The 15,036-nt window shown below is 35.9% G+C and overlaps 1 protein-coding gene across 1 annotated transcript; it reads left to right on the forward strand.

The window, feature by feature from the left end:
• Positions 1 to 3,592: 3,592 nt before the first annotated feature.
• Positions 3,593 to 4,531, forward strand: LOC309869885 (olfactory receptor 6C6-like; the record flags this gene model as incomplete). Its single annotated transcript, XM_082741659.1, has 1 exon — positions 3,593 to 4,531. The coding sequence occupies one exon, from the start codon at positions 3,593 to 3,595 to the stop codon at positions 4,529 to 4,531; it is 939 nt and encodes a 312-aa protein (XP_082597785.1).
• Positions 4,532 to 15,036: the final 10,505 nt, after the last annotated feature.

A 15,036-nucleotide genomic window follows, 5' to 3' on the forward strand; every position in this document is an offset into this window, starting at 1 on the left:
TCCTTCCCATTGAGATCAGGAACACTCTCACCACTCTTGCTCAACATATTATTAGAAGTCCTAGCAACAGCAATCAGACAACAAAGAAAAATAAAAGGTATCCAAATTGGCAAGAAAGAAGTCAAACTCTCTCTCTTCACAGATGACATGATCCTTTACATGGAAAACCCAGAAAACACCACCTCCAAACTACTAGAACTCATACAGCAATTGAGCAATGTGGCAGGATACAAAGTCAATGTACAGAAATCAGTGGCTTTCTTATACACTAACAATGAAAATACAGAAAGGGAAATTAGAGAATCGATTCCATTTACTATAGCACCAAGAACCATAAGATACCTGGAATTAAACCTAACCAAAGAGGTAAAGGATCTGTACTCGAGGAATTACAGAAAACTCATGAAAGAAATTGAAGAAGACACAAAAAGATGGAAGACCTTTCCATGCTCTTGGATCGGAAGAATAAACATTGTTAAAATGTCTATACTGCTTAAAGCAAACTATACTTTTAATGCTATTCCAATCAAAATTACACCGGTATTCTTCAAAGAGCTGGAGCAAATAATCCAGAAATTTGTATGGAAACAGAAGAGAACCCGAATCACTAAGGAAATGTTGAAAAACAAAAATAAAATTGGGGGCATCACGTTACCTGATTTCAAGCTTTACTACAAAGCTGTGATCACCAAGACAGCATGGTACTGGCATAAAAACAGACACATAGACCAGTGGAACAGAGTAGAGAGCCCAAGTATGGACCCTCAACTCTATGGTCAAATAATCTCCAGCAAAGTAGGAAAAAATATACAGTGGAAAAAAAGTTTCTTCAAAAAATGGTGCTGGGAAAACTGGACAGCTATATGGAGAAAAATGAAACTCGACCATTCTCTTACACCATACACAAAGATAAACTCAAAATGGATAAAAGACCTCAATGTGAGACAGGAATCCATCAGAATCCTAGAGGAGAGCATAGGCAGTAATCACTTCAATATCAGCCACAGCAACTTCTTTCAAGATATGTCTCCAAAGGCAAAGAAAACAAAAGCAAAAATGAACGTTTGGGACTTCATCAAAATCAAAAGCTTCTGCAGAGCAAAGGAAACAGTCAACAAAACAAAGAGGCAACCCACGGAATGGGAGAAGATATTTGCAAATGACAGTACAGACAAAAGGTTGATATCCAGGATCTATAAAGAACTGCTCAAACTCAACACACACAAAACAGATAATCATATCAAAAATCATGCAGAAGATATGAACAGACACATCTCCAATGAAGACATACAAATGGCTATCAGACACATGAAAAAATGTTCGTCATCACTAGCCATCAGGGAGATTCAAATTAAAACTACATTGAGATACCACCTTATACCAGTTAGAATGGCCAAAATTAGCAAGACAGGAAACAACATGTGTTGGAGGGGATGTGGAGAAAGGGGAAACCTCTTCCACTGTTGGTGGGAATGCAAGTTGGTGCAGCCTCTTTGGAGAACAGTGTGGAGATTCCTCAAGAAATTAAAAATAGAACTTCCCTATGACCCTGCAATTGCACTCCTGGGTATTTACCCCCAAAGATACAGATGTAGTGAAAAAAAGGACCATCTGTGTCCCAATGTTTATATCAGCAATGGCGACAGTTGCCAAATTGTGGAAAGAACCAAGATGCCCTTCAAGGGACGAATGGATAAGGAAGATGTGGTACATACACACTATGGAGTATTATGCCTCCATCAGAAAGGATGAATGCCCAACTTTTGTAGCAACATGGATGGGACTGGAAGAGATTATGCTGAGTGAAATAAGTCACATATTAGTATATTGACGGAGCATCAAATGGTGCAGGAATAAAAGTTATTCATTGTCTATTTGGGGTTTTTTTGGTTATATTTTATATTGTTTCAAAATTTAAAAAATAGCAAAATATTTAACTATTGTTTTTGACCTCCAGTTTGGGGCATTGGTCAGAAGTTATTGAAATATTAACATTGAGTAAGAAAGCAAGAGAAAGTTTCCTTCTGAGATAAACCACCTTAATGTGTGGATATGATCATACTGTCCCGGGGAACTGGAATATCTGAAATTCTTTTGGCGTTAAGTATAGAGTTTAAAAATTTCTAGTTCTCTTTTGGGAGCATATGTGTTTTGTAGTTAAAGAAAATCAGTTTTGTGCTTAAAGCAATTCAGTTTTTCTTTCTTAACTTTTTTGTTTTTTTTTTTTGTTTGTTTTGGTTGTTGTTGTTGTTGTTGTTTTCTTACATAACTGATATTCCTGACATGAGTCTCCAGAGGTCATTTATTTTTCTTTTCTTCTTCTTCTTCTTCTTTTTTTTAATTAATCCCTTGTGTGTCTTTTGAGAAAAATGATAAAACTCTGCCTTTTGTTAGTGCTTAATATGAAACAAGAATTCTTTGTTACAAAATTTGGATTCCTTTCACATGAGGGATTTGCCAAAACATCTTTTCATTTATAGCATTACATTTCCATTTAGAATTTTTATGGAGACATTCAGCTTTATTTTAATATAGAAGAAAAGAAGACAGAAAATGAATCTTACCTAGCCTGAAAGAGGATTCTAATTATATGTAATATTTGGATTCTGTCATTTTAATAAGTAGCAGTGGAAATGAACATAATTAACAGATACATATAATTTTGAGAATGCATATGTTTTTAGGAACCTTCTTGAGAGAGAATAGTCATCGTTTATTTTTGACCACTGTTTCTACCATATTCCTATAAGGGGAAAATTATATGAATGTTTTTGAGATATGGTAAGTCCCTTAAAATTTGCAATAAATATCTAGATCATAAATGAAAACATTCTCACCAGTAAAGTCAGGTAGTCTACTGACTTCTGAACTGTCATTTACTTTTCTGTTTTTATGTAGATACAATATTCAAAGCTTCATGATTAAATGCAACTGATATGAGAAGACTGATGCATTTGAAACCAAAGAAAAACAATAATTAAGTGAAATGAAATAAAGGAACAATGCAGAAGTACTGCACTAAAACAAAATAATAATATATTTCAGAATATTTCAACCATAGAGAAAATATGTAACTGTGATTATTTCTACATATTACAAATTTTTAAGTGTTTTAATGAGCTAAGAATTTTTGAAGAATATTACATATAAACATTGGTATTAATTTTCTAAATGTTACCAGAAGTTTTTCAATAATTTTAAAGATATACATAGAAAATAAATTTAAAGTCAAGCTTATGTTCTATTTAAAACACTGAAACAGAAATCAGCTCATTTGGAAATGATCAGCTAAAATTTAAGTTATCTTTTAAGTTCCAATAGGAAGAAGAAAAAATTAAGTAGTTTGTTACCATAGCTAAGGTTTAAATGGAATCATCTGTTAGAGGTTCCTAGGTTGAGCTATGCTATAGTTTTAAGTATCAACTCTCTTGTAAAATCAGATCATTTTTTAAAATTTATTTACATTTCCAACTACTGCTTTTGGTTTTTTGCTTTTTTTTTTTTTTTTCTGTCTGTACCTTCTTAAAAACTCCTCTTATTTCCACTTCTGGGTTGTTTTCCTATATCTATCTTCATAATATTCAAATCAGAAATGAGGAATCAGTCAAGAGAGATCAAGTTCATTCTCCTAGGATTGACTGATGACCCACAATGGCAAATTGTGATTTTTATATTTTTCCTCCTAAACTATGTGTTGAGCGTGATTGGGAACTTAACCATCATCCTTCTTACCTTATTAGATCCCCGCCTCAAGACTCCCATGTATTTTTTCCTCCGAAATTTCTCCTTCTTGGAAGCTTCATTGACAACAGTCTGTATTCCCAGATACCTGATAAGCATCATGACTAAAAACAAAATAATTTCTTACAGTAGTTGTGTATCTCAGTTATTCTTTTTCATCTTGTTAGAAATTACAGAATTTTACCTACTGGCTGTCATGTGTTTTGACCGATATGTAGCAATCTGCAAACCCCTCCATTACCCCATCATTATGAACAACAAAGTGTGTTACCAACTTCTATTCAGCTCATGGACAATTGGCTTTCTGGTTACATTTCCACCAGTGGCCTTGGGATTGACACTGGATTTCTGTGCTTCCAAAGTAATTGATCATTTCATGTGTGACACTTCCCCTGTGCTGCAGCTTTCCTGTACTGACACTCATTTACTGGAATTGATTTCATTTGCTGTAGCTATTGGAATACTTTTGATCACATTGCCTTTAGTAATTCTTTCCTACACATACATTATCAAGACCATTCTAAAACTCCCTTCTGCTCAGAAAAGAACAAAGGCTTTTTCTACATGTTCTTCTCATATGATTGTAGTCTCCCTTACTTATGGTAGCTGTATCTTTAATTACATAAAACCAACAGCAAAGGAAAGGGTGACTTTATCCAAAGGTGTAACTGTTATTTACACCTCAGTTGCCCCTTTATTAAACCCTTTCATTTATGCTCTCAGAAACCAGCAAGTGAAAGAAGCCTTCAAGGATATACTCCAAAAGATTTTCTCTTTTTTCAAAAAATGAAGAGGAAATTTTAAAATCTTAGCTAAAAGGTAAATAAAAATTTTGACTCATTTTATAAGCTTACTTAATCTATTCTTCAAATTGTCCATCTAATATTTATACCTCATAATATTTAACCATCCCTGTCACCACAATTCATCTTTTTCTTCCTACTCTATGATTAACAGTCCTGTGCTAAAGTATGAGTATTCACTTGAGTTACCAACACAAATGTGAAATTTCTTTCACTCTACAAAACATGGTTCTGACCACCTCAAAAACATGATTTTAAATAGATATTCATTATAAAAATTTTAAATAAGTATACAGACATCAATATAATAATATGCACTACTATTGGAACTCTAGGAAGTTCTTCAAATGCCATACAAATGTTTTCAACAAAGCAAGAAAAGAAGGTAGGCTTCAAGTCATAAATAGCTCATATGTTCTAAAATGTAACAGAACTTTATCTGGTATGTCAGTAGACCTGAAAATTTGGAGTGAGTAACAATCACACACCTGGTTGGCTTATTTAATAGCAAAGACAATATTCTCATCTTTAAAAATGTCTTTTTTTTTAAGATTTTATTAATTCATTTGACAGAGAGAAAGAGAGAGAAAGAAAATGAGCATAAAGCAAAGGGAAAGGGAAAAACAAACTCACTTCTGAGCAGGACATTGGGCCAGATGCCAGGACCAGGAGATTATGACCTAAGCTGAAGGCAGATGCTTGACCATGTGAGCCACTGAGGTGCCCCCCTAAAATGTCTTTTTAACTTAGCTGGAGTAAAGTATAGAAACATGGACTACAGGTGATTCTGTTGTCGGTGATTCCTATGAGAGTTTTCTTTTTTGATATAAAAGCTTATGTGAGCAGATTTTTATTTTATTAAGATTATTATGTTAAATTTATTGAGGATGGGTTTTTGAGTGTTAGAGTCAGGAAGACAAGTTAAATGGCTAATACTTCAAACTAAATGAGTTACTTGAGAATTGAATTGCAATAGTGTCAATGAATTTGAAGCTCTGGGAAATGCTTCCATAGATATTAAGAAAACAAACTGAGAAGAATGGTTGAACATTTGGCTACATGGGATAAATGGAAAAAGATTTTCAAAACTAAAATGTAGGGGTGCCTGGGTGGCTCAGTGGGTTAAAGCCTCTGCCTTTGGCTCAGGTCATGACCTCAGGGTCCTGGGATCAAGCCCAGCATTGGGCTCTCTGCTCAGCAGGGAGCCTGCTTCCTCCCCTCCTCTCTCTACCTGCCTCTCTGCCTACTTGTGATCTCTATCTGTCAAATAAATAAATAAAATATTCAAACAAACAAACAAAAAAAACTAAAATGTAGCTTCCTTAAACCTTCATTCTACCTATTCCTGCACATACTCCCTTATATATTCAATATTTTTAAAGAAGGCAGTATTACTGGTATCTGGTCAGATTAAAAAAAAAAAAAGTACCTACAAAGAAATCCATGAAATACATAGAGTTCCATATTGGGTATATTATGCTACCTGTGAATTACGAGTGCAAAAATCATCAAGGTATTTAATTCTGTAACTCCTATCCATGTGACTCTGAGAAGAAAACAATCTAAGTTCATGTTTGTGTTCTGATTTATTTTAGTATTTTAAGCCAACACTGCTAAGCATCTTCTTTTCTAAGGTAACCACAAGGGAATAAGTTCATATATGATATTCAAGCCCCCAAAACTTTCCAGTAAGCTCTTTAAAAACTATTAGACCTTTATTAGATATTGTTTGAGAATATTTTCCTCATTTTTTGTGTTGTCTTTTCATTTTCCTTACAGTTTCCTTTGGTTACAGAACTTTTAATTTTGATGAAGTCAATTTTTTTTTTTTTTTAGTTTTTATTTTGTTGCATGTGCTTTTGGTATATTTAAAACACCATTGCTTAATCCAAAGTTGCAAGGAGGTACACCTACCATTTATTCTAAGAAATCGCTACTTTTGTATGACAATTTGGTCTTTGGTTTCTATGAATTAATGTTTCCATACAGTTTCAGGTAAAGATTAAAGTTACATTTGAATGAAAATAGTTATCACAGCATGATTTGCTGAAAAGGCTATCATTTCCCCATTCAATAATCTTGGGACACTTGTTAAAAATCAATTGATCATAAATGTATAGGCTATTATAGGACTCTCACTTTTATTCCTTTGTGCTATCGGTCAGTTGCAATGCCAGTACCACACTCTCTCTATCACTGTACTTTTATAATAAGTTATAAAATTGGAAAATATAGCTCTTTCAACTTTCTTCCTTTTTCACTATTGTTTTGGCTATTCAGGGTCACTTGCAATTCCATATGAATTTTAGGATCGAATTGTTCACTTACGTAAAAAAAGCAGCTGAAAATTTAATAACAATTATTTTGAATCTGTGGATTAGTTTGGGAACTATTACCATCTAATTCAATGTCTGGTCTACTCTCCAATACATACATAGTTTGTTATTGTTTATTTAGGACTTCTTTAATTTCTTTAAAATTTTTTTTTTTTTTCTGTTTGTTTGTTTGTTTGTTTGTTTTCTTTTCTTTTGTTTTTTTTTTTTTTTAAATTTATTTTTTATTTTCAGCATAACAGTATTCATTATTTTTCACCACACCCAGTGCTCCATGCAATTCGTGCCCTTTATAATACCCACCACCTAGTACCCCAACCTCCCACCCCCCACCCCTTCAAAACCCTCAGATTGTTTTTCAGAGTCCATAGTCTCTCATGGTTCACCTCCCCTTCCAATTTCCCCCAACTCCCTTCTCCTCTCTAACTCCCCATGAAATTTTGTTAATTTCTTGGTACAATGTTGCACTATCCTGGTTAAAATCACTTAAAATAACTCCTATAACTGAACAATAAAAAAGAACAAACACTCAACAAAACATAGACAAGGGACTTAAGAAAGATATACAAACAGGAAAAAAAGCACATGAAAAGATGTCCAAGAACATTACTACCACTTTACAGCCAGTAAGAAATACCACTTTACAGCCAGTAAGACAGTTATAATATGTATTTGTTTGGGTGTCTGCTTGTGTGTGTGTGTGTGTGTGTGTGTGTGTGTGTGTGTGTGTGTACATATATCTTGGTTATAAATATCATTAAAAAAAACAAGTGCTACTGTACAGAATAACAAGTGATGATGTATAAAATTTGAAACCTTCATACACTGCTAGTGAATAGCCAATGCCTGGCTTCAAAGCTTCAAAGTCTAGGCTAACTCTTTTGTTAAGGCTAAGGCATCTAGTGATTCTAAATTGAAGCCAATGTTCTCTGACCATTTTGAAAGACCTAGGTCTAAGAATTATGCTAAATCTACTCTTCTGGAATACTACAAACGGAATAACAGAGCCTGGATGGCATCAATTCTGTTTATAAGATGGTTTATTAAAGATTTTAAGCTCACTGTTGAGACTTACTGCTCAGTAAAAGATTCCTTTCAAAATATTGTTGTTCATTGATAATGCACCGGACCATTCCAGAGCTCTTATGGAAATGTACAATATGGTTAATGTTGTTTTCATGACTCTTAACACCACTATTCTGCAGGCCATGAATTAAGGCATAATTCTGACTTTCAAGTCTTATACTTTTAAAAATACATTTCATAACGCTACAGATGCCATAGATATGGATTTCTCTGATGGTTCTGGGCAAAGTAAACAGAAAATTTTCCTGGAAAGGATTTATCACTTTACATACCATATAGAATATTTTTTGAATCATAGGAAGTGGTGGAAAAGAATCAATATGAACAGGACTTCAGAAGAAGTTGATTGCAACATATAATATTTATAAATTTTGTCAGTTATTGTTCTGTGTAGAAATAATTGAACCCAGACTTTGCTTAGATTCATTTATATTATAACAATGAAAGTGATTCTTGGAAGAAATTCAAGGTATCATTTATTTATTTCTGTGTTAGGGGAATCTTTCCATATTATTTTATTTATTTTTGATTTTCAGCATAACAGTATTCATTATTTTTGCACCACACCCAGTGTTCCATGCAATCGATGCCCTCCATGATACCCACCACCTGGTTCCCCCAACCTCCAACCCCCCGCCTCTTCAAAACCCTCAGATTGTCTTTCAGAGTCTATAGTCTCTCATGGTTCACCTTCCCTTCCAATTTCCCCCAACTCACTTCCCCTTCCTAACTCTCCATGTCCTCCATGCTATTTGTTATGCTCCACAAATAAGTGAAACCATATGGTAATTGACTCTCTCTGATTCACTTATTTCACTCAGCATAATCTCTTCCAGTCCCGTCCATGTTGCTACAAAAGTTGGGTATTCATCCTTTCTGATGGAGGCATAATACTCCATATTGTATATGGACCACAACTTCCTTATCCATTTGTTCATTGAAGGGCATCTTGGTTCTTTCCACAGTTTGGCGACCATGGCCATTATTGCTATAAATATTGGGGTACAGATGGCCCTTCTTTTCACTACATCTGTATCTTTGGGGGTAAATACCCAGGAGTGCAATTGTAGGGTCATAGGGAAGTTCTATTTTTTAATTTCTTGAGGAATCTCCACACTGTTCTCCAAAGAGGCTGCACCACCTTGCATTCCCACCAATAGTGGAAGAGGGTTCCCCTTTCTCCACATCCCCTCCAACACATGTTGTTTCCTGTCTTGCTAATTTTGGCCATTCTAACTGGTGTAAGGTGATATCTCAATGTAGTTTTAATTTGAATCTCCCTGATGGCTAGTGATGACGAACATTTTTTCATGTGTCTGATAGCCATTTGTATGTCTTCATTGGAGAAGTGTATGTCCATATCTTCTGCCCATTTTTTTATATGATTGCCTGTTTTGTGTGTGTTGAGTTTGAGGAGTTCATTATAGATCCTGGATATCAACCTTTTGTCTGTACTGTCATTTGCAAATATCTTCTCCTATTCCATGGGTTGCCTCTTTGTTTTGTTGACTGTTACCTTTGCTGTGAAGAAGCTTTTGATTTTGATGAAGTCCCAAAAGTTTATCTTCGCTTTTGTTTCCTTTGCCTTTGGAGACATATCTTGAAAGAAGTTGCTGTGGCTGATATCGAAGAGATTACTGCCTATGCTCTCCTCTAGGATTCTGATGGATTCCTGTCTCACATTGAGGTCTTTTATCCATTTTAAGTGTATCTTTGTGTACAGTGTAAGAGAATGGTCGAGTTTCATTCTTCTCCATATAGCTGTCCAGTTTTCCCAGCACCATTTATTGAAGAGACTATCTTTTTTTCCACTGTATATTTTTTTCCTGTTTTGTTGAAGATTATTTGCCCATAGAGTTGAGGGTCCATATCTGGGCACTCTATTCTGTTCCACTGGTCTATGTGTCTGTTTTTATGGCAGTACCATGCTGTCTTGGTGATCACAGCTTTGTAGTAAAGCTTGAAATCAGGTAACGTGATGCCCCCAAATTTATTTTTTTTCAACATTTTATTAGCAATTCGGGGTCCTCTTCTGATTCCATACAAATTTTAGGATTATTTGCTCCAGCTCTTTGAAGAATACCGGTGTAATTTTGATTGGAATAGCATTAAAAGTATAGATTGTTCTAGGCAGTATAGACATTTTAACAATGTTTATTCTTCCGATCCAAGAGCATGGAAAGGTCTTCCATCTTTTTGTGTCTTCTTCAATTTCTTTCATGAGTGTTCTGTAGTTCCTCGAGTACAGATCCTTTACCTCTTTGGTTAGGTTTAGTCCCAGGTATCTTATGGTTCTTGGTGCTATAGTAAATGGAATCGATTCTCTAATTTCCCTTTCTGTATTTTCATTGTTAGTGTATAAGAAAGCCACTGATTTCTGTACATTGTCTTTGTATCCTGCCACATTGCTGAATTGTTGTATAAGTTCTAGTAGTTTGGGAGGGGAGTCTTTTGTGTTTTCCATATAAAGAATCATGTCATCTGCAAAGAGAGAGTTTGACTTCTTTATTACCAATTTGGATAACTTTTATTTCTCTTTGTTGTCTGATTGCTGTTGCTAGGACTTCTAATACTATGTTGAACAAGGGTGGTGAGAGTGGGCATCCTTGTCATGTTCCTGATCTCAACAGGAAGGACGCAAGCTTTTTCCCATTGAGGATGATATTTGCTGCGGGTCTTTCATAGATAGATTTGATGAGGTTCAGGAATGTTCCCTCTATCCCTATACTTTGAAGTGTTTTAATCAGGAACGGATGCTGGATTTTGTCAAATGCTTTTTCTGCATCAATTGAGAGGACCATGTGGTTCTTTTTCCTTCTCATAATGATTTGTTCTATCACATTGATTGATTTGCGAATGTTGAACCATCCTTGTAGCCCAGGGATGAATTCCACCTGGTCACAGTGGATAATCTTTTTAATGTTCTGTAGGATCCTGTTTGCTAGGATCTTTGAGAATCTTAGCATCCAGTCATCAGTGATATTGGTCTGAAATTCTCCTTTTTGATAGGGTCTTTGCCTGGTTTGGGGATCAGGGTATTGCTGGCTTCATAGAAAGAGTTAGGGAGTTTTCCTTCTGTTTCAATTTTTTGAAAAAGCTTCAGGAGAATAGGTGTTATTTCTTCTTTGAAAGTTTGGTAGAATTCCCCAGGGAATCCATCAGGTCCTGGGCTCTTTCTTCTTGGGAGGTTTTTGATCACCACTTCAATCTTGTTACTAGATATTGGTCTATTCAGGTTGTCAATTTTTTCCTGGTTCAATTGTGGGAGTTTATAGTTTTCCAGGAATGCATCCATTTCATCTAGGTTGCTTAGCTTATTGGCATATAATTGTTGATAATAACTTCTGATGATTGTTTCTACTTCCTTGGTGTTCGTTGCAATCTCTCCCTTTTCATTCAAAATTTTATGTATTTGAGATTTCTCTCTTTTCTTTTGGATTAATGTCACCAATGGTTTATCAATCTTATTGATTCTCTCAAAAAAAAAAAACAGCTTCTAGTTTCACTGATATGTTCTACTGTACCTCTGGTTTCTACCTCATTTATCTCAGTTCTACTCTTGATTATTTCCCTTCTTATGTGTGGAGTTGGTTTGATTAGTATGTGATTCTCCAGTTCTTTAAGGTGTAGAGACAGCTGCTGTGTTCTGGATTTTTCAATTTTTTTGACGGAGGCTTGGATGGATATGTATTTCCCCCTTATGACCGCCTTTGCTGTATCCCATAGGTTTTTGATTGAAGTGTCTTCATTGTCATTGCTTTCTATGAATTGTTTCAGTTCTTCCTTGATCTCCTGGTTGATCCAAGCATTCTTAAGCAAGGTGGTCTTTAGCTTCCAGGTGTTTGAGTTCCTTCTGAACTTTTCCTTGTGATTGAGCTCCAGTTTCAAAGCACTGTGATCTGAGAATGTGCAGGGAATAATCTCAGTCTTTTGGTATTGGTTGAGTCCTGATTTGTGACCCAGTGTGTAGTCTATTCTTGAGAAGATTCCATGTGCACTTGTGAAGAATGAGTATTCTATTGTTTTAGGGTGGAATGTTCTGTATATATCTATGAGGTCCATCTGGTCCAATGTGTTATTCAATGCTCTCGTTTCTTTATTGATTTTCTTTTTTTTTTTAATTTTTTATTTTTATAAACATATATTTTTATCCCCAGGGGTACACGTCTGTGAATCACCAGGTTTACACACTTCACAGCACTCACCAAAGCACATACCCTCCCCAATGTCCATAATCCCACCCCCTTCTCCCAAACCCCCTCCCCCCAGCAACCCTCAGTTTGTGAGATTGATTTTCTGCTTTGATGATCTATTTCTGAGTTAGGCATGTTAAGATCTCCAATGATTAGTGTATTCATATCAATATGACTCTTTATCCTGATTAACAGTTTTCTTATGTAATTGGCTGCTCCCATATTGGGGGCATAGATATTTACAATTGTTAGATCATCTTGGTGGATAGTCCCTTTAAGAATGATGTAGTGTCCTTATGTATCTCTTGATGACAGTCTTTAGTTTAAAATCTAATTTGTCTGATAGGAGAATCGCTACCCCAGCCTTCTTTTGAGGCCCATTGGCATGAAAGATGCTTCTCCATCCCTTCATTTTCAGTCTGGGTGTATCTTTAGGTTCAAAATGGGTCTCTTGTAGACAACATATGGATGGGTCCTATCGTTTTATCCAGTCTGCAACCCTGTGCCGTTTTATGGGCGCATTTAAGCCATTCACATTGAGGGTGATTATGGATAGATACGTTTTTATTGACATTGTGTTACCTTTGAAGTCTTTCTGTAGATTGTCTCTATATTTCTGTTCAATGCTATTCTTGTGCTTTTTCCTCCTTTAAAGAAGCCCCCTGAATATTTCTTGCAGTATCGGCTTGGTGGTTGCATAGTCTTTTAAGCCTTACCGGTCCTGGAAACTCTTTATCTCTCCATCCATTTTGAATGTCAGTCTTGCTGGATAAAGTATTCTTGACTGCATGTTCTTCTCATTCAGTGCCCTGAATATATCTTGCCAGCCCTTTCTGGCTTGCCAGGTCTCTGTGGACAGGTCTGACGTTATTCTGATGGGCTTTTCTCTGTACGTAAGGATCTTCTTTGTCCTAGCTGCTTTCAAGAGGTTTTGCCTACAATTATAATTCTTCATTCTTACTATTAGGTGTCTCGAGGACTTTCAAGAATCTGTAATCTTGGGGGGAAACCTTTTGGCCTCTAGTACATGAACGCTGGTTCCATTCACAAGATTTGGAAAATTTTCATGAAGAACTTGTTCCTATATATTTCTAGACTTCTTTCTTTCTCCTCCCTTTCAGGGATTCCAATAATTCTGACGTTGGAACGTTTCATGGTATCATTTATTTTCCTGATTCTGTTTCCGTGGCTTCTAAGCTGTTTGTTCCAGGCTTCCTCCTGATCCTTTCTCTCTATCTGTTTGTCCTCCAGATCACCAATTCTATCTTCTGACTCAGTTACTCTAGCGTTGAGAGAATTTAGATTAGATTGGAACTCATTGAGAGAATTGTGAAGCTCATCCCTGGTAGCTTTCAGCTCTTCCCTAATATTGAAAACATGATCTCTGGTCGTTTTCAGTTTGGCCCTAATTAATTCTGTTTGGTCACCCATGGCTTTCTCCAACCTAGCTATTGCTTGGGTAATTGTTAACCTGAATTCTCTTTCCAAAATATTGTCTATGTTGATAACAGTTAACTCTGTTGCAGAAGGTCCATCCTCTATATATTTATTCTGTTGGGCATTCTTCCTCCTAGTCATTTTGGTGAGAGATGGCTGAACGGGTGTAGCTGGGTGTATCAACTGTGGTGCAGTCAAGGTTCATCCCGGAATGCTTCTGAGCAACCAGGGTTCCCCACCCAAATGAGAGGAAAAAGAAAAGGAAAAGAAAAAAAGAGAGGGAGAGAGACAGGAAAGGAAGGTGAGATAAAAGAGAAGGTTCAGCCCAAATGGGCCCCAAGGTAAGATTTATGAAGTATACAAGCAGACACAGACAAACAAAAAGACTGATAAAAGTATATGACAAGAGAAAAAAAAAATATATATATATATGCAAATAAAGGAAGAACCTCGTCAAAAAGAACCCCGAGTGTAAGATTTATGTACTACCAGTACAAACACAAAAACACAGAAATACTGGTGGAATAAAAAGATGGGAGAGTGGTTGTAAATTCTCAGTGTGGGTGAGGAAGGTTGTTTTTATTCTTCCTGGATGTATCTTGATATCTTTGTTAAAGGAGTCAACTTTCCTAAAATAATGGGGGATTAGGAATTGGTTTACCTATAGGGGTGGCAATGATTGGGGAAAGGGGATTACCTTGAATTTTAACTCTATATGAATATTAGAAAATAAAAATTAAATAAAGGAATAAACTAGATTAAACTAAAGTAAAATTAAAAAAAAAGAAATTTAAAAGATAAAAATTCAAGGAAAATACAGGTGTATGTATCAAAAAGTTTAGGTTAGAAGGTTATTATGGAATTTGATGTATTGGACATCTCACTGTGACGGTAAATAGGTTAAAAATTATTTATATAATAATAAAAAATTAACTATATAAAAAATGAGCCAGAATAGTAGGATCAAATTAATAATAAAAATTGTCCTATGAAGTAGTGGTGGTTGTTCCCTTGTGGTATTTTTTTTTTCCTTTCCTGGTTGGTTTTCTGGGGGAGGGGCCTGCCATGTGGGTTTTCAGTCAATGATGTTCTCTCAGTTAATTCCTCCCACCCCCCTCAAGGGGGTGGGCTCTGAGGAAACTGGTTTTTCTCAGGCTTTTGTTCTCTGGAGGTTTTTATATTTGTTCACTTTTGTTTTTCTCTCTCGTCTTGACTGCTTTTGATGGTTTTTGTAGGTTTAGAGGGAAGCAAACTGCACCCTGACTCCCTCTCATAGAGAAGCCTCAGTCTGGCTGCAGAGCCCAAATAAATCCTCCCTTTGCCGCTGGCAAAGCAGGTTCCCAGTCCCGGTCCCTGGGGACTCAGGATTTTTTGCTTGTACTCAAAAGCATGGCAGCAGCAGCTGTCTGGGCATCTCCAGACTGCCAGAGAAGTTCCAAGCAG

Source organism: Mustela nivalis (assembly GCF_964662115.1).
Source record: "Mustela nivalis genome assembly, chromosome: 7".
Taxonomy (NCBI): Eukaryota; Metazoa; Chordata; class Mammalia; order Carnivora; family Mustelidae; genus Mustela; species Mustela nivalis.